Source organism: Xiphophorus maculatus, chromosome 14 (assembly GCF_002775205.1).
Source record: "Xiphophorus maculatus strain JP 163 A chromosome 14, X_maculatus-5.0-male, whole genome shotgun sequence".
Classification (NCBI taxonomy): Eukaryota; Metazoa; Chordata; class Actinopteri; order Cyprinodontiformes; family Poeciliidae; genus Xiphophorus; species Xiphophorus maculatus.
The window spans coordinates 26055759-26082521 of record NC_036456.1 but is presented as its reverse complement, the minus strand read 5'-3'; the positions used below and the strand labels follow the sequence as shown (position 1 = coordinate 26082521).

Sequence of the window (26763 nt, the reverse complement as noted above, 5' to 3'; positions counted from 1 at the left end):
CATAACTTTTCAAAATAAAACCAACTCTTAAGGTCACTTTTTTTCCATCAGTTATTCAAGGCACGTTGCATTCACTGACAGCCGTGAAAATCAGGAGACAACAGCTCTGAGTTTAAATTTTTGAAGGCATCTGAAGAAGCTAAAGTGAGAAGCAGGATTGTCTAAATAAAAAAGGATGTTTAGTGTTTCTAGACAAGAACACAAAATACTCCCTGCAAATATTTAAATCTGTTGTCACAAAAAGCACTTTCAACAGTGGTGGGCTAACCTCTGCACTGCAAAAACACAGAATATTACCAAATAATTTGGTTTAGTTTCTAGTGAAAATGCATTAGTAAACTTGAAATAAGACAAGTTAACTTACAAACAACTTTTCAGCAAGATACAGAGGCTTGTTTTAAGTAAATAATTACTAAATATTGATGAGGAAGTTCTAGTTCCATTGGTGCCGTTACCTAGCAACCGCAGCCAAGGCCAGCCCGTTACCTAGCAACCAAGTTCTAGTTCCACTGGCGGATTATTTCAGTTATAACAAGACATTTCCCCATGTTAAAAGTGAAATAAGCTGTGTCCGAATTCAGGGTCTGCATCCTTCGAAGGATGGATTTGTAGGCAGATTACATCATAGCGTGGCGACAAGGCCTGTCTGGATTCAAAGACTCCTTCACATGCAGCCTCCAAATGCGTCCTTCTTTTCCCCAGATTTGAAGGATGGGTCCGGTGTATCTTTCACGGCCCAACATATCCCATAATTCATTGCAGGTCCCAACCGGGCGATCAGGCAGAGCGACAATAGCGGTGAAGAGCGGCAAATAATTTTGTTAAATTACACTTTAAATGACACAACTAAAAACGTTGTGATTTTGTACAATGTTTTTAGGCAAGAATGTCAGTGTGTTAGTCTCAAATATCTGCTCGGTTCACCAAAACGTAACCTGCTCTGATATTTTCGGACATGTCTGCTCCCGCTGCGTTAACAGCCAGCTCCCCTCGCCAGCTGCCAGCTGGCCGGGAGCTTCAGGTTCGGTAAACCGGAGGAGAACGCCTGACTCCTGATACATTGTTATAAAACTCCCGCTAGCTTTCCCCAATGAGTGGAAGTTAAACACCGATATTATCCAGACAGGTAATATCTAGTTGTAAAATGTTTGGTTTACTAAAGTATTTAATTTATTCCTGAGCAAATCGGTTTGATTGATTAAAGTTAAGCCTTCAAACATACTAGTTTTATTTAACTGTAACGGCTTATCCAAGATTTGGAGAGTATTTGAAAATGAATAATTTGCTTATATTTATTCCTGGTAGAAATGTGCAACACATGTTTGAACATTTTAGAATCAAACTAACAGATTTATTTTTTACTACGGAACAGCCTTTACAATAAAAGGTGAAGAATAATACAGAAATCAGGAGTAATGCACGACAAATAAACAAACTTGAGCTCCGTTGTTTTTTCTTCTTCGCCGCTCTCTGCTTCACGCTGTCACGGTTGCTAGGCAACATGAGTTACGCTGAGGTGGGGGCGGGGACAGTTGGTGGAGGCTGGACCGGATCACGTAGGACCCGGTCTACGTAGACCGATCCTTCCAAGGATGCAGACCTTGAATTTGGCTATAATCTGTCAATAGAACTTTTTCATCAATATTAAGGAATTATTTACATAAAACAAGCCTCTATATGTTCCTGAAAATTAACTTTTGAGTTAGTTTGTCTTATTTCAAGTTAAATAAGATACTTGCTCTAGAAACTAAACCAAAATGAATTAAGATTTTGTGTTTTTGCAGTGTTTAGCAGTGGCATTAGGATTGCGCTAGTAGCATTAGCAGAAGTGTGCCCACCACTTAGCTAATGTAAAACCTGAGTGTAAAGTTTTCACCCCCCCCCCACTGCCTAAACCAAACGAAACAGTTTCTGCGCCTGAACGCATCCTGCTACGTTCCCAAATCTGGATGTTTTGCTTATTTTTAGTCTTTTGATTCTGAACATTTTTGGTCAATTTAAAGGCTGTTTTGATCCAGCTTGGGAAAGATTTGTTAGGAATTTTTTTATGTTTAAACTATCCAAACGTTTCTGATTGTTTTTATTGGACCGGCGCTGCTGTAGGAGCTACACACCGCCGGCGTTATGAGTTCGTATCAACTTGCTTCATCTCTGAACTAATAGACCCGAAGCTCTGAGATCAACAAGAACAAATCCGAGACTTAACCTGCTGAACCCCGAGGACCGAGAGGCCGGATAATGACAAGTTTATGCTAGGCTACATTACTGTTACTTAGGCTGAGCTCAAAGACGGAACATAACTTAAACATGCAGATTGTGATTCAAAGTTTGTTTAGCTTTTTTTAGTGTTTATTTTACCACAATAAAATAATAATGAAATACAAATTACTAAAATCAAGTGAATAAAGCAGCGTGGTTGTTTAGGTTTTTTTGTAGGAAATTGATGTTATTCATTCATTAACACGGATTTAGATAATTTTCTACATTAAAAATTTAGTTTTTAAATTATTTTTTGATGAGATGAACAAATGTATTCAAGACCAGGATTTGGGTCACTTTTTCTAAAATACTTGCTACATATTTAGAAGAGTTTAGTAAATTAAATAAGAGCTGATTTATGCTCAGATCAATCAACTTTTCAGTGAAAGTTTCTAAAAGTTTGGTTGTAAAAACAATACTTTGAATTGTAATTAATATTTTTAATTGCAAACAAATTATGTCAATAACTTTACGACGATTAAAAATGAAAAGTTGGGTGCCACAAAAAAAATCAGAGTAAGTGCTACAAATGGCCCTGGGCCGCACATTGAACACCCCTGGAGTAGAAAGGCGACTAACAATAAGAGACAAAAGAGGCAGAAACAAAAATGTTAAATTAAATAAAGACGATTAAGTGAAAACAAACAGGAAAATGCTAATAAAGGAGATATTAATTTGTTTCTAATAAGAAATCCCACAACACCCGAATGCATCATGTGACCTCACCGAGATTCTGAGCAAAACAAACCAACGTCTTACTTTTGTTCAAAATTTATTTGGTTGAAACATTTCAAGTCTGGACAGTTTAGGCTTTTGCTCTTCCTTCTTTTTTCTACTTTTGGACAATTATGATGCGTAACCATAGCAACAAAGTATTGTTTTTACAACTAGAAGCAGCTGTTTAGCATCTCAAAAATTCAAATAACACCTGAACTTTGACCTCAAATCTAAGAGGAATAGAAAAAGGAGGCAGAGAGAGAAGAATCACATCATCACATCCCCTACTCCAGCATCTCTCTGCTCGGCTTTACTTAAAGCGGAGCAGCAAAGGAAATTAGGTGGATTAGCATTGCTAGCAAAAAACAATCGATGTCATTCAGGATGTTTTACTGTGAAAAATCACCTCTGCTTCCTGTTTATTCAGCTGTTAGGATGTCATGGAACAGTCTTCAGTCAGAGGCTTCTACAGGTGCGTTGGAAGACTGACTGCTAGTGGAGATTCTTCCTGACCACAGCATCCCCATCTGCAACAACATTTAATTTCTCTTTCGGATAAATAAAGTATCTTTGGATTACTGCCTGTTTTGATTTTGCATCTTAAAGCATTAAAAATGTTTTTGTTTGTTTTTTTTTATCATGCAGATGTTCTGAATTGTTTCATCAGAGAACAGAGTGTTAGCGCACGCTAAAATAAATCTGTGTTGGGTCATGATGTAGGGGATATAATAAAGGTACAGAGTTTTGGTTCATGATTTTCACTTTCAAAAATGTTTTTCCCATTATAATTTTGACTTTTTGTTCTCATTTCTCACATTTCTTCTTCATAGACCATTAGCTTTGGGTGGTCCAAACGGTCCAACCATCTTCATGGCAGCATAGTTCTAATAAACCAGACAAAAAAGGTGAAAATATGTTAAGGACATATTTTATTTTCTACATCTGTTTGGTGTTAGTTTAGCTTGTTCTCTGCTCCTGCCAAGGGAAACAGACGGAAACTCACCGGGAAGGAGTAGAGGAAGACACCGAGGAAGAGGAAAATGAGGAAGAGGATGATGAAAAGGATGATTAACCATTTGAATCGCCGCCACACGATGAACCTGAGGGTCTTATAGGGGGAGGAGAACCACAGGAAGGACGTCTCAGGACGCCTGTTAGGAGGACGAAGAGGAAGAGGAGCATCGGCCTCGAGGTAAGACAGACCGTATCTGCTGCTAGCCTAAATGCTAACTTTCAGTAATGTGAAAGTTTAGCATTTAGGCTGCTGCTGCTAGCCTAAATGCTATCAGTAATATGACAGATAACTGCTGCTAGCCTAAATGCTAACTACTGTTAATGTGATGCAGAGGAGCTAAGGTGAGGAAGGGATATTTTCATTTTTTCTGCAGATGTTTGAATGTCTGAGGGACTCACTGAGGCTCCTCCAGGTGTGGGTTCATGTTGGGCTCGTCCCTGCCGAGCCCAGCCGGTCTCTCCTCCTGTTCCTGCTCCGTCACTATCTCCAGAGACATCTCCACCTTTCCCTGAAACACCAACGTTCATTTTCAGACTCCTAGTTACTCACATATGGTACCTAGGACTATCTAACTAGTAAAAGAGACATCCCAACATTTTTTTATTTCATTATTAATGTTTTGGTTGTTTATTTTGTGGCACTAACTCACATTCACCAGTAAGAATTTAGAGTAATTTCGCTAGCCTAGATGCTAACTGCCCTTAGTGTGACGTTAAATGCCATTAACCTTAATGCTAACTACTGTTAATGTGAGCGTTAACTGCCATTAGCCTAAATGCTCAATTGCATTAATGTGACCGTTAACTACTACTAGCCTAAATGCTAGACAGTGTGATGGTTAACTGTCGCTAACTTAAATTCTACGTTAGCGACAAATTCTAAGTTAGTGAATGTGACTGTTATTGGTTGCTAGCCTAAATGCTAATTACCAAGAGTGCAACTGCTAACCACCATTAGAATAAATGCTAGCAACTATTAGCATCTTTGCAGAAGATGTTAGATCACAGCTGCTAAAGGCTGTTAAAAGCTTTAAAGCCTTAAAGCAGTCAAGCAGTTTTATGATTATATCCCCTTGATTTAGATACCTTGGTCCATGATAAGTATAAAACTGGAGATTTATTTCTATTAGTAGCTAAGTTTATGATTGTCTACTGTTTGCTGAGTAACATGTTTTATTTTGTTCTCAATACGTAACAGATTGTATAGTGGAATTAAAATCTTACTCCGCATTTGCAGAAGAAGCTCAGTGTAAACGTTAGCCGAACAGTCAGAGTCGTTACAAAAAGAATCAAATTTCTGAAGCTACGACACTGTCACACAGAAATCAATGCGCCTGCTTGTTTCCTCACCGCGATGATCTTCTCCCCGTTTTTCTCACAGGTGCAGGGCCACCACCCTTTGACCGTCTTCTGTTCAAACAGAGACACCAGTTTGTCCGTGGGTTGGTCCAGTGTCTGCAGGGTGCATTTCTCTGGGGACTTAGCAGGACGCAGCATGTGGTTCAGGTCCATCGCCACGTGGCCTGAACACATTTACAGCAATTTTGAGACCAGATTATTCATCTGGAGAGCAAAAAACATCTATTTTTTTTGAAAAGGTTGACATATTAGCTCAACGTCTAACCTGACCTATGACCCTAACACATGATAGGTACCAACAATGGTGGATTACATGTTTGTGGTGCCGCTGCTGGAGAAACTTTGATGAACAGAAACCTCATCACGCATCAGATTCTAACCAAGCCAGCAGCTAGTAAAAGTCAAGCTAATTGCTACTCAGAATCAAGCTAGCAACTCTTAAGAGTGATCCAAAGTCAAGCTAACTGCTAAAAATTAGACTCAAGCTGCTTGCTAACCACAGACTGATTAGCTTGGATACTTGGAATCAAGCTAACAACCAATCAGAGCCAACAGCTACTCAAAATCAAGCTAGCAACTATTTAGAGTCAAATTGATAGGTACTCAAAGTCAAAATAACTGCAAATCAGGGCTAAGCTAAATGCTAATTAGACTTGTGCTGCCTGGTAATCAACAACTACTTGGAGTCTAACAGCTACTCAGAGCCAAGCTAACCGCTACTTTTGATGTGTTTTCTTTGCACTGGGAAGTTACATTTTCCAAGTTCGTAGTTGTGAAAATAAAAACACCATTGAAGCTAATTTATGACTGGGAAGGCAAAAGATCAAACAACGTCTCCAAGGTAGCTAGACTACTTGGAGTCAACCAATCAGAGTAGTGCTAGAGTCTCCTAAAAGTCAAGCTAGCAACTATTTAGAGTCGAGCTAACATATACTCAGAATCAATATAACTGCTAATTAGAATCGAGCTAACTGCTAATCGGAGAAGTCAAGCTGGGAGTCAAGCTACAAACCAATCAGGAAAAAAGATCAACAGAAGCTACAGTGGGTCTGAAGTGAACAGTAAATCCAGCAGATGAGGCCAGAATGAAAGGCCAACTGAGATCTGATCCCAGTTAGCAAGGACGGATTTTGTAAAACCCAGATTTTGGTTTTATTACATCCATTTCTTGGTCCGTATGATGATTAATTGGCTTGTGAGTGATTTACAGGTGATCCTGCGATGAAGGCTGGTTATTAAAGTTTTAGTTTTTGTTGACATAAAGTATGGAGGTCTGCATTAAGACCAGGCATCCACTGGAAGTGTTTTTCCAGAGCTAGCAGGAGTTCAGAAGCGTGTCTGCAGGAAAGCGGCTCGCGTCTGACCCTCACACCGCGCAGGAAGATTAACCGTCGGCGGTTCGAGCCGACGAGCTGCAGACAGGCAGGCACGGAAAAAATGCTTTGAGGTGGCCACACACCCGCAGCCGAGCGAGACGGTGACAGACAGGAACAGCTCCGAATCTGGATTCTTCATCTTCCTCATCGTATTGCCACCGCAGAGGGACGAGCCGCGGCACAGAACGAGCCGCAGCACAGAACGCTTCTCTTTTCTTTTCTTTTTTTTTTGTTGAGCGAACTGAGTTATTTCAAGAGACGGGGTTGAGGCAGAGTCAGGGGTGAAGGAAAGGCAAAATTTTGACAGCTTGACTTCGGTGGAGAAAAAAACTAAAATGAGCGTCTCCCTCCCGGCCAAAAGTGCCGACACAGTGGAAATGAAAGAGTGTTAATTCTAAAGATAAATGTTATCACAGTAGCTGTCCGTACATTGCACATATGGTTCCTGGGATTGGTTTACACCCTAATCCGTTGCCAGAAAGCAGGAAAATCTGTCTGGATGTCAAACTCAAATTGACTTAAGTGTCTGTCTCTCCCAGAAGGCTCTAATATGTGATTCTAATTCACTTAGAGGGAAAATAATATGGATGCAGTTAAGAGTTTCTGCAGCAGAAATAAAATGTCAGGAATGTATGAAAACAAAACTGGTATGATCTTTAAAACAAACTGGTTTCATTTAAATAAATGTAAATAAACATTTGTGCAACTTCCACCACTTTTATTCATCCCTGGTTTAAATGTTCTTGTTGGGGAATAATCTAAAACAGAAAAATCCAAATTTACGGCAGAGTAAATTTATTAAGTGGAGAATATTTTACTTTTCTGTTACTGCCATTCACAATATATATTAAATAAATGCAATTTAAGCAATTAAATAATAATATTTAATTGCAATTTAATTGAAAACATTGACAAAATAAGCAACATTTTCACTTCAAAAAACACTTTTTGCTACTAAATTACTGAATAAACAATCATATAAGCTCAACAACAGAAATATTTTTTGTTTTTAATTTTTTATTTATGTTATTAAACCATAAAATTGGTGCAACTCAGTTTTCAAATGTTTCAGGAACTCCTGTAACTTTTATAAATGTGAACTTTGGACGCTGACATTAGCATTTAGGACGTCTGTGATGCTGCTACATGTTAGCATTCAGGTGCTAATTTATCCTTGACTAGCTTAGCAAATATGCTAACTCCTTTTAGCACAATAATAGTCTTTTCCAGTGTCCAATCAGATTGTTTTTTTGAAGCAAAATTAACTCCCAGTTGGCCAAGAGAAGCAGCTTCGTCGTCTATCGATGTTAGTTGTGGATGTTGTTGTGCGTCAGATTTATGTGCGTACCAGAAACACGGGAATAGAAAGGTCCCGCTAGGAACTTTTGTATGTAAAGATTAGTTTAAACAATTAAAAGTGATAAAATTGACGTAATTAATCAATCAAAATCACTGCATTAAAGTTCAATATGATGCGACACATCGGTCTTTTTCAAAACAGAAAAGACAAGATGACATACTATTCAAATGAATCAAATGATTTTTGAGTCAGTAAATATCTAAAGAAATAAAAACAGCAAAGACTGGCAAACAATGCTGCGTAAGAAAACAGGTAGAAATCTCAAAATCTATCAAAGAACTGCAGTAAAAAGTGTCATCTATAAGAACTATGTCTACACAAAGTAAAGAAACATAAAATTATGTTGTTACTCCTGAATTACGTGATGATTTAATCAGTTAAAGCTGCAGTAACTTCTATAAAGAATATATATTTGTTTCATATTTGTTAAAACTGTCAGATGTTGTAACAGTTTGTTATGAGACAGATAATCTGTGAAAAGATCGATCTCATCCACCTCTTCCCTGAGCTAATATTGCCATCTGAAGAAATGCAACCAATCAGAGCCAAAAGGCGGGGCTTAGCGCTGTCAATCCGTCTAGTGTACTTGATGTTAAATGTCCTAATGGCAGAGAAACAACTTACAGATACAGAAAAACCGTTTATCCGCTGTTATTGGTGGCTATGCTAACTAGCCTTAGCATTCGCAACAGACTGCTCTAGGGTGATTGGCAGCACTGGGACTCGCCTCTTGGCTCTGATTGGTTGTTTCTAGTTAGCACACCATTTTTACAGATTGTTTGGTAACAAACTGTCACAACATGATGATAGCTTCAACAAGAATATTTGTTATAAAAGTTACATTCAGCAGTTTTAAGCACATTTTCCTAACTTTTCTTCTTCGTTTATCATCTTAATTGTTGCATCTTTCTTCTTGGGCTTCTACATTTAGATCACAGAGGTTTATACCAAGCTGAGTGTAGGATTTTTCAACATTTTCCAGAGTGAGATGGTACTTTAGTGGTGTAAACTACACTGGTAAAACAAGCATGAATGATTAGAGTTTTTTTTTTTGTTTTTTTTTACCAAGGTAGTCGTCAAAGGAGAACTTGTCATTGTCCCAGATCTGAATGGTGAGTTTAGGAGCCAGCTTGGTTTCAGTTTTATTGATGTTCCAGAAATGTTCCTGCACAGAAAACAAGAAAAAGATTCATAATTAGGAACATCATGTCTTTATTTTCCATGCATAACATGCAGATAAAGCATCATTTCAACATTTCAGGTACACATTTTGGGTTTATGTCTACCAGCATAATGTGACATCTCATTGTGTACTGTCTCTTTAAGACAGTAAATACTGCGCACAATGTAGCTTTTAATTCTGTTTTCTAGGTTCAAAACACTAAAGCTGTAAGGAAAATCCAACCCAAACATGGCTTAATGATTGATTATCTGCTCTCAGGTCAGAAAAAGAATAAAAGTTTGTGTTTGGGCGCCATGTTTGTCCTGATGTTTTCTTTTGGTCCAACGTTCCTTCCTTCAGGTTGGAGCAGCGCTGCATTGACATCACTGTTTCTGCCTATGAGTGTAGAGTCACATCCAGGATCCTGCATCTAAACAGCCAGACAGGATCTGATCCAGTCTCATCTTGGTGCTAATCGGCTTCACTCTGTTGCAAGGTTCCTCTCCTTCCATCTGCGACACTCTGCCGGCTGTCGAGTTGATAGAAATATTGGTTTTCGCACATGGACTTAAATGGATCTGCAGTGATTTGTAGCAAATGTCAGCTTGTCGCTACTCCTAAAATTATTCAGGGTTTTCTACAAAGCAAAGAGCAGCACTTAGCAACCTACCAGTGTGACGTAATAATTTCAGGATGGTTCACTATTCAAAACATTCCCTACTTTGCCACAAATAATTTAAAAATACAGCTGTAAATTATGCTCTGATCCCATTTTATTGAAGTTTTGAACAATTATTAGTTTATGTTGTTGCTTCAGCGTAAAGGAAAGCCTAATCCAACTGTGCTCTTAGTACTAACAATTTGTTTTTGCTGAATTTTGTACCAACTATCTTAATTACGCAACATAATTATCAGATTTGCACAATGTTTCCTGACAATCTACAATTTTCAACATATATAGAAGATTTCTGGACTTAGACCATCAAATTCAGCCTTCTATTGCAAGAAACCTCATCACATATCCAACAGCTAGCAAAATTTAAGCTAACAGCTAATTAGAGTCAAGTTAGCAACTACTTAGAGTCAAAAGCTATTCAAAGTCAAGCTAACTACTAATTAGACTCCAGCTGTCTGCTAATTAGAGGCAGCTTGACTCTACCAATCAGAGTCCAGCTAATCCTAATAAGAGACACGATAGCAACTTTACTAGGAGCAAAGTTAACAGATAATACAAGTCAAGCTAACTGCTATTCAAAATCAAGCCAACTGCTAATTAGACTCAAGCTACTGGTAACCAGAGACAGGTTAGCTTGAGTACTTGGAGTACAGCTAACAACCAATCAGTCAAGCTAACAGGTACTCAAAATCAAGACAGCAACTAGAGTCAAGTTAACAACTATTCAAAGTCAAGCTCTGTAACAATCAGAGCTAAGCTAACTGCTAATTACCCATGCTACCTGCTCATCAGCAACTACTTGGAGCCAAACAAACAGCTACCAGCAGCTACTATAGTGAAGCTAACAGCTACTTTTTGTGTGTTTTCTTTGCCCTGAGAAGTCAAGTTTTCCAAATTCACAGTTGTGAAAATAAGAACAAAACCTTGATGAATTCTGACTGGGAAAGTCGAAGACCACCAAACAAAACCAAGTTTCCCATCAAATATGGCTGCCAGCACATAGGATCCTGTAAATGTATCTATTAAGCTCATTTTGTTTTTGAACACATAAAATAAAGCAAAAATATATTATCAGCTGGCATTTTTTTAAATTAGCTAGCTCCAAAACAATTAGTAAATCAAAGGATTTTCAAACTCAATCAGTTCAAAAACAGTATTAGCGTCAAGCTAACAGACAAAATCAAGCTAACTGCTAGCCAGAGATAAGCTAATATGAACGAAAAGGTACATTTTTAACAAGTTTAATCAAAACTCAATGTGTTATTTCCTCTCCTTTCTTACACCGCTTGTCGTGAGTGTTAACATGGTGCTAAAAACAGACAATTTAAAAGCTGTTCTTTGTGAGTTTGACACTCCGCACACCAATGTTGTGATGGCAACTGTTATTCAATATATTGTGCAGCTAAATGTAATATTAAAATATTTACTTAAAGCCTCTTTTGACTGTGTTGCTAATCTCACTTCTTGCTATTTTATCTTAGTGTTGATCAGCTGAATCTGTGAAGTTGCTCTCGTACATACATCCTCCTGTCAACCCAGCAAAACAAATGTTGCCTTTATTGCTTGCAGCCTTGTTCCAGGAAAAGACAGCGATATTAGATTGTTTCTGTTTTTTTAAAACAATAAAAATTTGTGTCAGTCCATCTAATTTGCTCTGCTGTGTTCCCCAACACCCAGAGCCTCCAACACTTGACGATAATAGAGACAAACAGCAGAGTAAACATAACACCCTCTGTGTGTATGAAGCTAATAATGTCTAGATCCTTGGCAAAGCGTGTTCAACGTCTGGCTTGGTTTGAGTACAAACTCTATCCAAGTACATTAAGTTATTACTCCACCGCTGTCATGAGTAGCAGCTGAGGTGAGTTTGAGAAACTGTTCTCTACAATGCTGAACAACATAAATCACGTTCTTGGTGTTGCCAGAGTCCTAAGTACAGGAACTTCTTCTCCAGCATTTCCTCAATCCATCTTTTTTTGTTTTTTTTCCTTCTCTGAGATCCCATTGATCGTTGGAGAAGATTTATAGAGGAAGCAGCAGTTTGAATAAAAGATTGATGTAAAAAATACAAAGTATTATCCGATACTAACAAAAATAAAATAGTTTAAATTGACCTTTATGCAAAACTCTCTTTTGACTTCCCAGGTATTAAAAAAAACAAACATCCAGCTGTTTTCTGAAAATAAGTTATTGTTTTTTGGTGTTTTTAAAATGTTTAAATTTTAAAATGTTTAAATTTTAAAATTTAAACATTTTAAAAATGTTTTAAAATTTTTAAAATTTTAAAACATTTAAAATGTTTTTAATGTTGGTTCAAGAATGAGGTTCTTGAACGTTGGTTCAAGTCAAGTCAAGTCAACATTCAGGAGGTTCAAGAACCTCCTGAATGTTGAGTCACAACTGACAGGAACTGTGGCGTTACCTAGCAACCTCTCCGGAACTCCGTCCGTCGCCTAGCAACCGAAACAGAACTCTTGGTTTTCAAATTCAAAAATATGTTATTGATCCTGCAGGGAAATTAAATAGTTTTACCGCTGTACAATGGCTGCTGGAAAAGACTTACCATCCAGAAACCAATTATTCCTCCTTATCTTTCTCTCTTTATCAACGTTATCAGCTTGTCAAGTCAGTGGTTCTTTCTTTGGAATATACTCAGTCGTTATCACAATCGCTTTAAAGTCCTAGAACTGATAATAATAATGTACCAAAGTATCCATCCAGAAACCATTTGCTGCATTTATGTAGGTTGTGCAGGAACCACTTGGTTGTCCACTTCTGCTTTTCAAAGATATACTGTTGTATAATTGCGCATCTGTTTGCAGCCATTTTCCTGTGGTAGTGTGAAAGTTGAGGCCAGCAGCAGCTTATTTTGATTTAAAGTGACAAGACATCATAAAATAGGCAGAACTGAGCAAAAAAAAATTTTTATCTAAGAATGGTTCTGTGCAGCTTGTGAGTTTTTGCCTTTTGCAGGCTAAACATTTGATTGCTCTGAAATGGAGGAACCCAGAAAGACCAAAGATTAATGAATGGATCAAACTACTGAGCAACAACCTGGCAATGGAAAATCTGACTTGTATAACAAAAGGAAAACTTAAAGACTTTAATATTTGGTCCCCCTTCCTATATTTCATCGAACAATGTGACATGTAAACTTAATATTTCCTTTCTTTATTTGTAGATAGTGAGTCCTGGGGTTTTGTGTGTTTTTCTTTATTATTATTATTTTTGGGGTGGGGGGAGGGACGGCATTGTGTTAAATTTTTTTTCTTTCTTTTTTCATGTTCTTTTCTTGTATGTTTATATAGCAGAAAATTCTAATAAAAATATTTTGGAAAAAAAAAAGAATGATTCTGTGCAAAAATGCACTGAATATGTTTTGTATAGGCCTGGGATGTCAAACTAATTTACATTTTGGGCCACATCAACATCACAAATGTCCTCAAAGGGCTGGTTGTGGCAGAATGCACTGATAAAACCCGTTAAACTGCTACAACTGAATAAATAGCCATTTCTGCCTTAAGTAAATACTTCTTAAAGTTAAATACTGAGCATCTTTTCACATTGATGTAATTTGGCAGCATGCAGGTAAAAACTGATTCAGTTTGATTAATAAAACAATATTAAGAACAGAAATGTTATTTTGAAGGTTACATTTAGGTGTCCTGTTAGACTTTAGAGGGCCACATAAAAAGCTATGGTGAGCCAGATTTGGCCCCTGAACTTTGAGTTTGACACATGTGGTATAGGTCACAGACGTGTCCTAACTTGTTCAAGGAACAACAATAGGTCACCCTTAATGTTTTTAGGAGATATTTGGGTAAAGTGATTGATAATGAATAGAAAATATAAAACTTTAAGGTAAATTATCTTCAAATATGATAAAAAGTTTCTCCAGATTTCTGTAGATCCAGTCGTAAAACCAACGTTACGCCACTGATCCCTCGTTCTGAGGTTTCTGTCTCCATGGACTCCATTTCTGGCCGCCTCTCTCCACCCAGCAGAGTCTCATTTAAAACTCCCCGTTGTCTTTTCAGCTGCTCCCTGATTGAAGATGCTGGTGAGAGCGCGCGAACGGCGCTGTAAAACACGTCGGCAGAGAGCGGCTAAAGAGGCTCGGCGTTCGGCCAAGCAAAGCACATGACAGCCGGCTGGTTGTTCCAGCTTTCGGAGCGCTGCTGTTGTTTTAGTTCCTCGCTGCATGTTTTTGTTGAGTCTCTGGGCTTTCAGCGGCATCCACTCCTCCTTGTGGAAATGTCACATCATTATTTTTGTTAATTGCAGGCAGCAGTGGATTAGTTAGCGAGAAGGGAGGACCTCGTCTCAGTCTGACTCAGCTCTCTGATCCATAACTCCTGATATTATGAAACGTCTACCTTTAATTTACCGCCGCGTTCTGCGGCTGTCGTATTATCACAGTTGCAGATGTGATGGTTGGACTGCTGTTGGTCCAGTGGCTGTTAATTACGGCGCTGAGACATGAAAACGGGGAGAGAGGGAAAACGGCAAAAACATGCAGCAAATGTTCTGTCGATTTGACTGCGCCTTGCTGCAACTCCAAAAGTTTCTTCAAATTTGATGCAAGAGTTTTAAACTGTGTAGTTTGATAGATGGGAAAACTATTACTATACACAGAATAAGTTGATTTCATGACTTTAAATAGTGCTGGGTGAAATGGAGTTAAAAATCTGTCAAAATATTTAGTTGTACTATTGTGGTAATAATAAACGTGACAATAACAATTTTTTTTTGGTCTTTTTTAGGTAACTATATGTTTGTGATTGCATAATACTTCAATTAAAGCCTCACAAACGCAAACAATGCTTGTAAAAAGCATAATTATGCTCCTTTAGGACACTAGTCATATAAAAAAGTTTTATTTTTGTCACTAAACTACACAAAATAACTGCATTTAATCATATTTTCAAATTAATTTATATCTGAAATTAATTTGACCAACAATACTGACAATTCTGGGGTTCTTTAAATAATAATTGGAATTTATTGTGGCAATAAATCAATTCTTATCAAGAAATGTATTATGATAAATGATAACACGATAAATGCCCACAGAAAGAGCAGCCACATTGAATCACATAGTCCACCTTACAAGTCGTCACAAATTGACGTTGATTTTTCCCACTGGGAAGTTGGAATTTCCCATTTTCCGACTACAACTGGAACGTAACAAGAAATGTGTTGTAAATGTGTTTGTTTTCCAAGACACACATGAAAGAGTGTGTCTTAAATCAAGTTGTCGTGTTGAAATAGAATATATACTTTATTGATCCACAAGGGGAAATTGCTTAATTAGTCAACGTTGTTGAATATGAGCTTCTAGTAAAATGCAAAAAGAATTAATGTTGTAAAATAATCAGTCAAAAATGTTAACAAAGTGAAAAGAGAGGATATCATCCAACTTCTTTACTGGAATGATGCATTATCTGTAAATTTTGACCAATTTGTTTAGTTTTGTAATATTTGGTCACCATGAAAGTCTTCAATAACAAAGAAAAAAGTGAGTTCCACAAACACATTGAAAATATATTCAATGTAAAAATTCCATTCAAATGTGAAACGTTGTACTTGGGCAACTTACAATTGGACACATGGACCAATAAAGACAAAAAACTGCTGGCTATACTACCGGCAGCCGGTAAGAAAGCCATCACAAGGAAATGGCTAAAACCGGATCCACCCACTATTGATGAATGGATTGAAATTGTTTACCAGATTTATGCTATGGAAAAGATTTCTTTTTCCCTCCAAGTTGAAAAAGGAAAGTTTTATAAGATCTGGACCAAAGTCAGACCACCTAGATCTGACTTCATTTGATTGTTCTTGTGAATTATGTGCCCTGCCCTTGTACGTATGTTCTTGTGTTTTTTATAGCTCGAGATGGTGCAATCCCCCATTATTGTTCAATTCTGTTCATTTTTGTTCACAATGAAAATTAGTAATAGTCTGTAAAAGAAAATACCAGAAAGGGAGTATGGACAAAATCACTTGGACTCTCCGGTTCTATACTCATGTACGACCTTAAATGGGTAAAGCTGTGATCAATGAATGTGATGGAAATCTATCTTTCTAAATAAAAAAATAATTACAAAAAAAACAAAGAAAAAAGTTGCTTGATTCATCACAAATTGTTTTTTTTTATAAGTTGTTAAGTATAGCTACAAAGTGTTCAAGTTAAGTGCTTCATTTGCTCCGCCCCAGTTTTGGCCACGCCCCCAGTGTCTCCTGGCTCCGCCCACTTTTGAATTTCTTCCCTTTTATACCGGGGCTAGTTACAATTACATTACTACCCAAGATGCAACAAATCAATTAATCACATGATAAATTAAAAATGTCATTAAAGAGTTGCTCCCCTTTAGTATTGTTGAATAGCCGCCATTTTGAAAAACAATGCAAACATTTAACACCCAGTACGAAGTAGTTAGCTTACATTACCTGCCTCTTTTGCCTGTTTTCCCTGTCTAAGTTGACAGGGAAACCTTAGACAGGGAAACTGCTATTTTTTGAAAAGCAGTTTTGGTTACAGAGACTTCATAATCTATTTTAATTATTGTTTTGTTTATTATGGATATTAAAAATGTTTTCCAGTTCCACTGTTAAGTGTTCTTTAGAAAATGTGATTTTTTTGTCTTTGAGTGGGTATATTTGCATTTAAAAAGCAATAATTATTGTTATATTAGTTGAATATGGTGTCAAAAAAACAATATTGTTGTTTATCACAATAACGTCTGGGTCAATTTTTTGTACAGGCAAGAGAAAAGCAATAATATTTACTAAACACAATGACAGACATAGTAACGCACTGTGAGTTGAATAAATAACTTCAATCTGATTGGAAATGTTTGATTATTGAAAAAATTGGTTCTTTTAGATTAAAATAACTTTTTTTATGACAGGTTTACCTTCCTATCGACGACGCAGAGCTGTTCTGCTGGCAGGTATTGGAAGGGAAACAGGAACCTGAAGTTGAAGTTTCCCTCGCCGCCCAGTGAGCGGTAATGGACGTCCGTCTTCTGCCTGTTGTGTTCATGTCCGTCGAGCCAACTGAGAAACGCAGGCAGTTTTCTGGTTAACTCAACAAACGTCTCAAATAAAACAGAATTTTTAAAAAAGGAAGAACTGAACCAAACTGTCGTACCCTTTGATGTAGATGTCGCTCATCCTTTCGCCACTGACGCTGACATCGTCCAGGATGACGTCGCTGGTGTTCCAGATGATGCAACGCAGGAAGAACCTGCAGGAAAACTAAGCAGTTCAGGAACTGATCGAGTTACATGAGGAATCAATATCCTTTACTCTAAAAATGTTGCTAATTTCTACTGCTTTTCCAGAACGTTAAAAATTTTAAAAATCATCAAAGTTCAAGTAGAAAGGTCCGCATAGCCCTCAATGTTCAACAGAATAAATTGATTAAAATGGTTTCACTTAAAACAAAATATTAGAATTACTGCAGTTATAATAATTCTCATTGCTGGACGTATGCAGAAGTAGAAAAACACAAACTAAATCTAGTGATAGTTTTGTTTTTATTGCTCTCAATCCAGCAACATTAGTGGAGTTAGTTGCTAAACTATTTTACCTTCAGTTGTTATAAATATGCCTTATATATTTAATATGACGTAAAAGAAATTTTACTTTCCAAATTGGGTCTCTGTCTCTTTAAGAAGCTCCTACCCTAACAGACACTCTCCATCACAACAATACTTCTCCATGATGCTATTTACAACAATTTGTAGGACATCTGCAGATGTGTAGTTCCACCAGGTGTTTGCTAACTGCTGCTGCTAGTCTAGAGGAGCTGGGGAGTTGGCAGACATTAGTTCTCTGGCATCTCATTAAAATAGAATGAAACAGCAAAAAAATAATCAGACTTGAACGTTTTGGTGGTTTTGAAACCCAAACATTTTAAAATCTTGGATTAGTGAACATAGATTAAAGTAAACAAATAAGAGGTCACTAATGCCTGTTGATGCATTTTCAACACATAGCACTTTGCCTTCATTTGGTGGTCTCAGATTAACCCCAATTTACCAAATTTTAAAATAAATACCATAACTTATATAAATTTTATAGAAACTGTTCGGTTCTGCTTAATTTAGAATATTTTAGAAGCAAAAATATTTTTTATATTATTGTGATAAAATTGGACAAAAAGATGAACTGACTCCACTGTAACATCATGAATAAAGGGTTTATTATTATCAACTGTGATACAGAGGCTTTTTTTCTAAACAATTCTACAACATTCAACATAGAAAAGTGGTCAAATTGTCAAAATTATCTTTTTTTCTTTTGAAGAAACATTTTTCTTTTACTCTTGGGCCAGTAAAAAAACTTGGTTAGAGCTGCAAAATGTCACATGACTTTTTGAAAAAAGACAACATATAATTTTATATAAATATGCAATTTTTATATAACAACAAATTGCCACAGGCAATTTGTTGTTTTTAAAGAACCACCATTTTTTTTATATTTTAGGATTTATAATAAAAATAAATCCTAACATTTAGCAAAATATAAAAGCACTTAAATTTCAGGTTAATAACAAAAACACATCTAAAAATCTAGTACTTGAAATTTAATGTAAATAAACCAAAAAATTGTTAAAAAACTGACTTTGTTATTAGAGCCACCTGAGGAACCAGAGACTATTTATCTGAAAATAGGAAAAAAATTAAAAAGAAATCTTGGTTAAAAGGGCAGGAAAGCTGGAAATTTTTTTTTTTTTTTTTTTACAACATCCACAACACCAGTTTTAACTGCACAGGGATCAGTTTCCTTCTAAATAATAGGAAAATTACTCTGCGCGATGCTAAATGATGAAATTCCCTCATCTGCCACAAAGACTTCAGTATAAAACGAACAAGATTTTCACCAAAACCCAAAGTTGTCTTTGACAAGTAATGAATGGTCACATTTTAATCCCAGAAGCACAAAGACCACACTGTTGTTATGCGGTGGGAATGCTTTGTGGTACCCTGAAGGGAAAAATGTGTCATTATATATTAGACTTTTCCTATAACAGAAGCTGTTTTGGACAAACTTTAAGCAAATTTTACGTCTGAGTCAGAAGAAAAACTCCATTTTAGTAGCAGCAGTAAGAATACCAGGTCCGGAGAACTTTATTAAGCCCTCAAAGGGCCAGTTGTTTACCGTCACCCAGGGCATGGAAAACACGCAGAAAAACACAACAATAATTATAAAGAGAAGCATAAAATATGAAGTTCAAACCAAGCCTACAGCAAAATTTTAAAGTTTAAAATATTTAGAAAATGATTTGATTTAGAAGAAACCATCAACCTGAAGGCAACTGAATAAAAAAAATAAAATAAAATGTGTCTTAATGTTATTAAAAGCACAGATAAACCTAAAGAAATTACAACATTGGTAAGAATAAAAATATCTTCTGTGACACACTCTAGAAAGTGAGAATCATATTATATGTAGATTATTTTTGTGTCGCTGTGGCTTTAACAATATTAATAAATGTTTCTAGAGGTCATCAAAGGTCAACCAGCCACATTTACAAAATGAAGAGATTTGGTGTCAGTAAACTCTGCAGCAGGTGGGAAAAAAAGAGAAAAATAAAACAAAAACATTGGCTGCACAAAAATAGCACAGCTGATTAGCAGCATATTTCATTTGACTTCATAAATGTGGACTGGCTATCACAATAAACAATAAATCAATTAATTGCATGATGAATTAAAATAAATTTGATAATTTCCATTTGCCTGATTTATAGTTTTTCTAATTTTTCTACCAAAGACTGGATGATAAAGGTCTTCAGTCTGGTGTTTTGGCCTCAACTAGCCTCTTATTTTTAAGGCTATTTTTGTTTACAGAGACTTTATAATTAATATTATTTATTGTTTCTGTTGTTTTGTTTATTTTGAATATTTGAAAATATCTTCCAGTTTCAGTGTTAAATGTTCAAAATAGTTAAAGTTTGTTAATATTTGAGAATGTGTTTTAATGTGATTACCATTATATTACTTAAAAATTATGTCAAAACAGCTAAAATATAATTTATCACAATAATTTCTGGGTCAATTTATTGTCCGGCAATTTGTTATCGTGATAGGCCTACTCTCTGGCTGACCTTTGATGACCTCTGGAAATGTTTATTAAAATCTTTAAAACCACAAACTTAAATTTTGCTGCACAATCCAGCTTTTAATTTGAAAATCCTGGATGGATTTGGTTGTTCTTCCTCTTTCTGGTGTACCCACCACACTTTTTCCTTCCACTTAACTTTCTATGAATTCAGCTTCTTTAGCATTTTGCTGCCTTCTCTCTGTGTGAAGCCACCCAGAGCTTTATGTTTTTGGTTCTTACTTCTTGGCCTTGCGTGGCGTAACGTTGAACGGGGGTCCAGGCGGTCCAAGAGACTTGGGGAAGACGTCCACCCACATCATCAGTCGCCCCTGACGGACACAACCAGCAGCCAGTCAGGAAGCGCAAATCACAGCTGAAGCTACAGGGTGAGAGCGTGCCTGCTACCTGCTCTATGTCGGGCTGCAGCGGGCTGTAAAGCGGTCGGACCTCCACATGCTCGGGTACCAGGCCCATTTTCCTCAAGATGTGAAGGGATAGCCGCTCCTTGAGTGGACCGAGGTATCGCTTGGACACGTCTCTGTCATCTGAAACACACGAAAGTTTGGTTTTAGAAAGGTCAACAGTAGGAACTGGGGCAGGACTAATTCATTATTCACGTTGACCGGTCTCTGTGTCTCAACCAAAGCAGGAATTTTCCAAGAGAAGTGAAATTATGAATGTCTGAGGTCAATGTCGAGAGTTTATGACCGATAACATTGAGTCATTTGAGAGAGGAGAGGATGGAAAGACTGAGGAGGACAGGAGGGAGCGGTGAGGAAAACGAGTACCGGAGATAGAGGAGAAAGGAAAAAAGGAAATAAAACCCACATTTTGAACATTTTTATACTTCCGTTTGGGTTTATTGATTGGTTTCTCTAATTTTGATCAGATCTAACTGACCTAAGCTTCATACTGTCAATATAGGAACAAGACATAGAGAAACTGCTATTAGTTTACAAACTTAACAATGAACAAGAATCAAACATGCAAAACCAACACTCAGCTTTATATTGCACAAATCTAGAACTGAACCCAGGACAACTGGGACCAACATTTATTTCTATCAGAACAAGAATCCAGATAAACCCAACTAGTTTATAACTTATGGACTATTTGTTCTTATTAAACATGAGAAACCAATACGTAGTTTTGTACTTTTACCTTTTCGTCTTTCTTTCGGTTTTGATGTTTAGTTTGTATTTTCTTTTCATTCATGAAAAGCAATTTGAATTGCCTTGTTACTGAAAATGTGCTATATAAATAACATTACCTTACCTAAAACAAATAAGGTTTAGTCTGATTTAACTACAGACAGTGAGAAAGAAATGTGTTTGTGTCACTTTATTTTAGTCCTTCATATTTAATTTAAGATTCAAAACTGTTTTCTAACTTGATAAACTTGATTAAGGTGAGAAAACTGGGAAAGTCCAAGAGAGTTTTTTCTAGATAACTGCAGAACCAAACAGGAAGAGTTTTCCATGTGAAGTTTTGGAAAGTTCTGGAAGAAAACCCAAACCACACATTGGATATTCAATGTGTCAAAAAATAATAAGTAAATGTATTAATTGCATAATAAATTAAAACAAGCTCAATAATTCCTATTTACATGATTTTTTGTTTTTCTCTTTCTACCAAAAACTAGATGATACAAGTCTTCAATTTGGTCTCAACTAAACATTTTTAGGGATAATTTTATTTACAAAGACTTTATAATTAATGTTGTTTAATTTATTTATTTGGATATTCCAGTGCTAAATGTTTACTTTAATTTCAAGTTTATTCATTTATGAGAACGTGTTCCTGCATTATTTTGCCATTACCATTATAATCCTTGGAAATGACAATATTATAGTTTATCGCAATAATTTCTGGGACACTTTATTGTCCAGAAAATTCTGTTATCGTGACAGGAATCATTACAGAACAAACCAACCCTAGATTACTGAATGGATTTAACATTTAATGTGTGTACAATGGAAATAAATTGATTTAAGACCAAACAATTTAGTTTAAGACGGCAAATTTGGGTCGACTACGTGAAACTCATGAGATATGATTTTATTTTTAGTGACTGGTTGATCAACTCTGTTATAACAGATGCATCCATCATTGTTGAATACTACTCTATTAGTTTGTGTACTTCTTTAATTATAATGATCTTTTAATAATTTCCTTGCATTTCTTTCTATTTATTTATTAATTTTTTATTTTTATTTTGCATTATTCCATTTTTTATTCCAGTCATTATAATTTTTCTCTGAGTTTTAACAGTTGTATTATTTATAATAATGCTCAGTTCTACTGATAATCCATTTTTGAAATTGGGAAATTTACTTCCTTGGGAACCAATAAAGATAAAATAAACTTCAAAAAGCTCCAACAAATTGGTACCAACAACTAATCAGCTAAAGAGCTTTGGTTTTACTTTCATAGCTGATGATGAAATGTGAGCCTGAGGGTCATAAATTTAGCTTTTAGTTCAGATTTAAAGTGTAATATTTGTAGCCATGATGGAGGAGAAAGGAAGGAAAGAATATTTCAACCAGACTTAATTCTGGATGTGGAGTGAAAAAAAGAAACCAAAACCAAATGGATATCATGAAAAATGAACTTGAGCTGGATGGTGGAACAAAATAAGTTGGAAAAAAAGGGGAGACGTCCTGTTAGCGCATCCGCTCGGCGGGCAGTGAGCTGACGCACGGTAACCGCGACAACCGTGAAAAGAGAACGTGGCGTCACTCCTCGCTGACCGACAGGCGACCGCGATGTGGATGTTGGCAAACACACACACACGACTGCGCCATAAATCACCAAACCGACAGCCATGACCTCGAGTCGCGGCGCGCCGGCGGCCCTGGAGGGCGTGTGGCCTCGGTTCAGGGGCCAAAATGGATCCTGAACATTTATCTCATGGCTCTGCTCCTCAGGTGGTCCAGCGGTTTCCTCCTCAGCTCCTAACAGAAGTAAGGGGAAGAGGAAAAAGCCGAGCCACGAAGAAGGAGCATCAGGGCTTAAATTAATCTGCTTATTAGAGATTTCTTGAGATTAATCTATGATAATAAATACGTATTTGCTTTCTTCTGTCAACAGTAACTGAAACTAATAGAAGAAAAAGTGAAATAAAAAGGTCAGGATGAAGGGTCAACTTCCTACTAGTTGACTTAAAGTGGAACTATTATGGAAAATTAACATTTTTATACTTCCATTTTGGTCTATAAACAGACCAAGCACTTTAATAACTTCATGTTTTTTGGCATTTGGAAATGAGTCATTTCAAAAACCAAATGAGTAGCTCTCAAGTTTCCAGTAACTTTATAACTGACGGCCATCTTAGTAGGCAGTTGCTATGACAACACTAGATAAAACACAAGCTTAGAACTAGCTCTCCCCTCGTTCTTATCTAACTTATAAACAACATAAGTGCATTACAACTTTTACTTGAGTAAAAGGTATCCACCTCTGTGTAATACTAACATAAATGTCAGTGATATTTACTGTAGTACTTACTGCCAAACTAGCAGAATTAGCTTAGCTAATGTAGCTTTTATCTGCTAGCTAAGGCAGACATTAGCCTGCATGTACTGTATGTTGCTACATGTACTCACTCTGCCAGTCACCAGAAGCTTGTTATTCACATGAAGAGTTTGTACGTTAGAAAGCCCCTGAAACACGGATTGTATGCGTCCATGAATTTCAAGCATGTTTTCATTATCTATAAAAAAAGTCTAAAGTCTGAAATAGCTAGCAATTTTGGTCCAACGTCTTTCAATCAAACATTGATCAAGAGTGTCAATACATATTTTTTGTTCATCTCGAAGCCATTTTTCATCTAAGCTTTGTGCTGCGCTTCACTGCTAAGATGACGCGGATTGCTTCCGGTTCAGACTTGAGGAAACTATGACTTCTTGGTTCTTATCATATCCTTCTTTAAAGTTTGTTTCTGTTTGTGACCTGATATGGATCATAGTTTTGTTCTGTGCTGTATCCCTGATGTTATGTTTAATAGCAATAAAGATAATGTGAATCTCTGACTTTGTCACATTCCATGGGCACTGCGCCGTTACCTAGCAACCCCAGCCTAGCCCAGCCCCGTTACCTAGCACCCCAAGCAGCGTTCTAGCACGTTTGGTCAGCTGATTTTACCACTGTTAGGACTGAAAAAATAGAAAGGAGCCCCAACTTAAAAAATGAAATTTACCAAATTAATTTATTTGCATTTGTGTAACATGACAACTTAATAAACTTGATATAGTCACTTGAATAAACTTAATTTCATTACTTGTAACAAATTAATTAATTTTTTTAAAACATGGGGGAGTTTTTTATAATGTGTACAATGGCTGCTGGAAAAAAGTGTTTTATTGTCAACTTACCATCTAGAAACCACTTGATGAATTCTTGTTGGTTGTGAAGAAGGCTCCACTTTTGCTTTTTAAAGTTGTACTTCTGTTTTCCTGTCATATTTTTGTTATTTTTGTCTTTTGATAACCACAGTAATAACTGTTTATCAGAGTCAAGGCATTAAAAAGAGGTGCATAGCGATTGGGTAAGGCCTTTTAACCTGATGGAAATGCTGTGGTGGGAATCGAAAAGTAGCTGTAAGAACAACTATAGAAACAACTACACACACTGGAAGTCAATGGAGATTGTTTTTACATCTGTTTAAGGTCTGTCAGCCCTTATCTTTGGTTAGACCAGAAAATAAAACGTTGAAATTTGACTTTTTCTCCCAAAAGGTCCCAGCCAAATTCAGTCTAAATAAAAACCTCAAAACTTCAGGCTTGGTCGGCCCATTTAAACAACCGCAACCACATTTTGGACCACATTTAAAGTTCAACAGACGCCTTTTCACCTTTCAACCGCATTTTCACATGTAGACGAAAGGCAACATCACCATTTCTACATCTGCAGGATGAAATGTCAACAAACATCAAGAAAGAATGATAAAGTCATAAAAGAGAAAGTCGTTTTGTGATTTATTTTGAGCGGATGTTGCTCACCCAGGTCTGCGGCCGTGTGTCTCTGCCCTCTGAACCGGACTGCTTCGTCTTCATACACGGGTTTCCTCAAGTTTCGTCGTTCACACAGCCTGCAGAGCAGCTGCCTGGGAGTCAGCTGATCCCTCCACTGGTTGACCCCTGATCTAATATTTAAAAGACAAAATCTGTAAGAAAATGTAGTACTGAAAGATGTAATCCCAGTTAGAGGTGGGTGTGTTTACTCACATGCAGTAGGACTGCGGCAGGCCGCACGTGGCTCCATATTTGGACAGGAAGCGGTTCTCCAGGTCGATCAGCGTCTCTCCGATCTTCTCGTCTTTGGTGAGCATGTCGTGGTCGTACAACGTCACCCGCAGGTCCTTCTCCAGAGGGAGGGAGCAGCTGAGCTCGAACAACCTGCAGAAAAAACAGTTTCAACTGAACCAAATGTTTCTGTTTCAGAGACCCAGAAACACAAACAGAAGCTAATGTTGTTGTTTACGTCCAGAAATTTTGTGCATGCACACAATAATGGAGGGCAAAAAGACGATTCTTCTGCTTTCCTTCCAAAGTCGGTAGAACAACTGTTAACTAAATGAAACCTGGAGATCTAGGTGTTATTGATTCAGTGCAGAACAACTAAAAACCACTTATTTTTTTCTTTTTTCTAACAATCTGTGTGAGTTACTGTATACACACCCATTGCCATAGCAACTGACTCAGAACAGCTCCACTAGTTTACAAGAATTCAACACCAAAAAACACTCAAACATTTATCGCACAATGACCAGGACGGTTTTATGTTTTCAGGCTTGATGTTTATTTTTAAATACGTGATCATATGAACACAGCTGATTAAAACTCCTGCTCTACTGATCATCTGTCAGAGAGTTTGTGTGTAGGTCCCCTTTGTTTTTTTAAACTGAACTAAACACACCAAATTCTGCAGCACATCTACATGTTAAGATTGTCAAAGTCAACCTAGCATAGCAGACCTACTTGCCTCTCCCTTGCTTTTTTTTTAATTAAAACTTTCACTGATTTGTAAAAGGTGATATGCTTGGACCTTGGAATCCCTGTTGTAATATTGACAATTAATAGCAAAGCATTCTATCTCTTTTTCATTTAAATGTCACATGTACATTTAAGAATTAGCATGCTATGCTAACAACTAAAAGATGATGGTAGTCATCATCCCCAAGCATTTAGTAACAGAAGGAAAACCTTCATAAAACGAGAAAGAAGGATGCACATGGGCCAAAAAGACTAAATATTCACATTTTGCTTTGTTTCTTTACCACATGACCATTAATAAATTTCCTGGAGTTAGCATGTTAGATTAGAATAATGCGCAAATAAAAATGCACAATATGTGTTTTTTATAAATCTTGGAACATGACTCGGATTGGACTATGCTATTTCTGATAACTGCAAAGTATTTTTAAGTTATAGTCTTGTGCAGAATGTTATCAGTCAGATTTTTATTCTTAATCTTATTTGTATAGACATTTTTAACACCTTTTAGTTGTTTTGTGTGAACTTCTATGCCCTAATGCTGCGGTTACACCTGAATTTACCCAGTAAAGAAAATTTTTATTCTACCTATTATTAAACTGTAGGTCTGGACAGTTTATAGATGATGTGATATAGATATGCAATTTATTATTTTGGATGTTTTTTTAAAAGAATGATCCCTTAGCTTTCTCACTTTGTGTGCTTTTTGCCTGTGATCAGCTCTCTCTCCA

The 26763-nt window shown here is 36.7% G+C and overlaps 1 protein-coding gene across 9 annotated transcripts in view; it reads right to left on the bottom strand.

Annotated features, from left to right (window-relative positions):
- Window positions 1–487: 487 nt before the first annotated feature.
- The window catches only part of dysf (dysferlin), a 90381-nt gene continuing 64105 nt past the window's right edge, over window positions 488–26763 (bottom strand). For all 9 annotated transcript variants that reach the window (XM_023345640.1, XM_023345644.1, XM_023345645.1 and 6 more), the window contains 11 exons: window positions 25265–25435; window positions 25040–25182; window positions 20445–20584; window positions 20280–20368; window positions 17080–17175; window positions 16844–16985; window positions 9151–9250; window positions 5341–5513; window positions 4390–4499; window positions 3980–4127; window positions 488–3860 (listed from right to left, as the gene is read on the bottom strand). In XM_023345640.1, coding sequence (XP_023201408.1) covers window positions 3801–3860; window positions 3980–4127; window positions 4390–4499; window positions 5341–5513; window positions 9151–9250; window positions 16844–16985; window positions 17080–17175; window positions 20280–20368; window positions 20445–20584; window positions 25040–25182; window positions 25265–25435 — 1372 coding nt within the window. In that variant the 3' untranslated portion in view covers window positions 488–3800. The remainder of the gene's footprint in view (window positions 3861–3979; window positions 4128–4389; window positions 4500–5340; window positions 5514–9150; window positions 9251–16843; window positions 16986–17079; window positions 17176–20279; window positions 20369–20444; window positions 20585–25039; window positions 25183–25264; window positions 25436–26763) is intronic.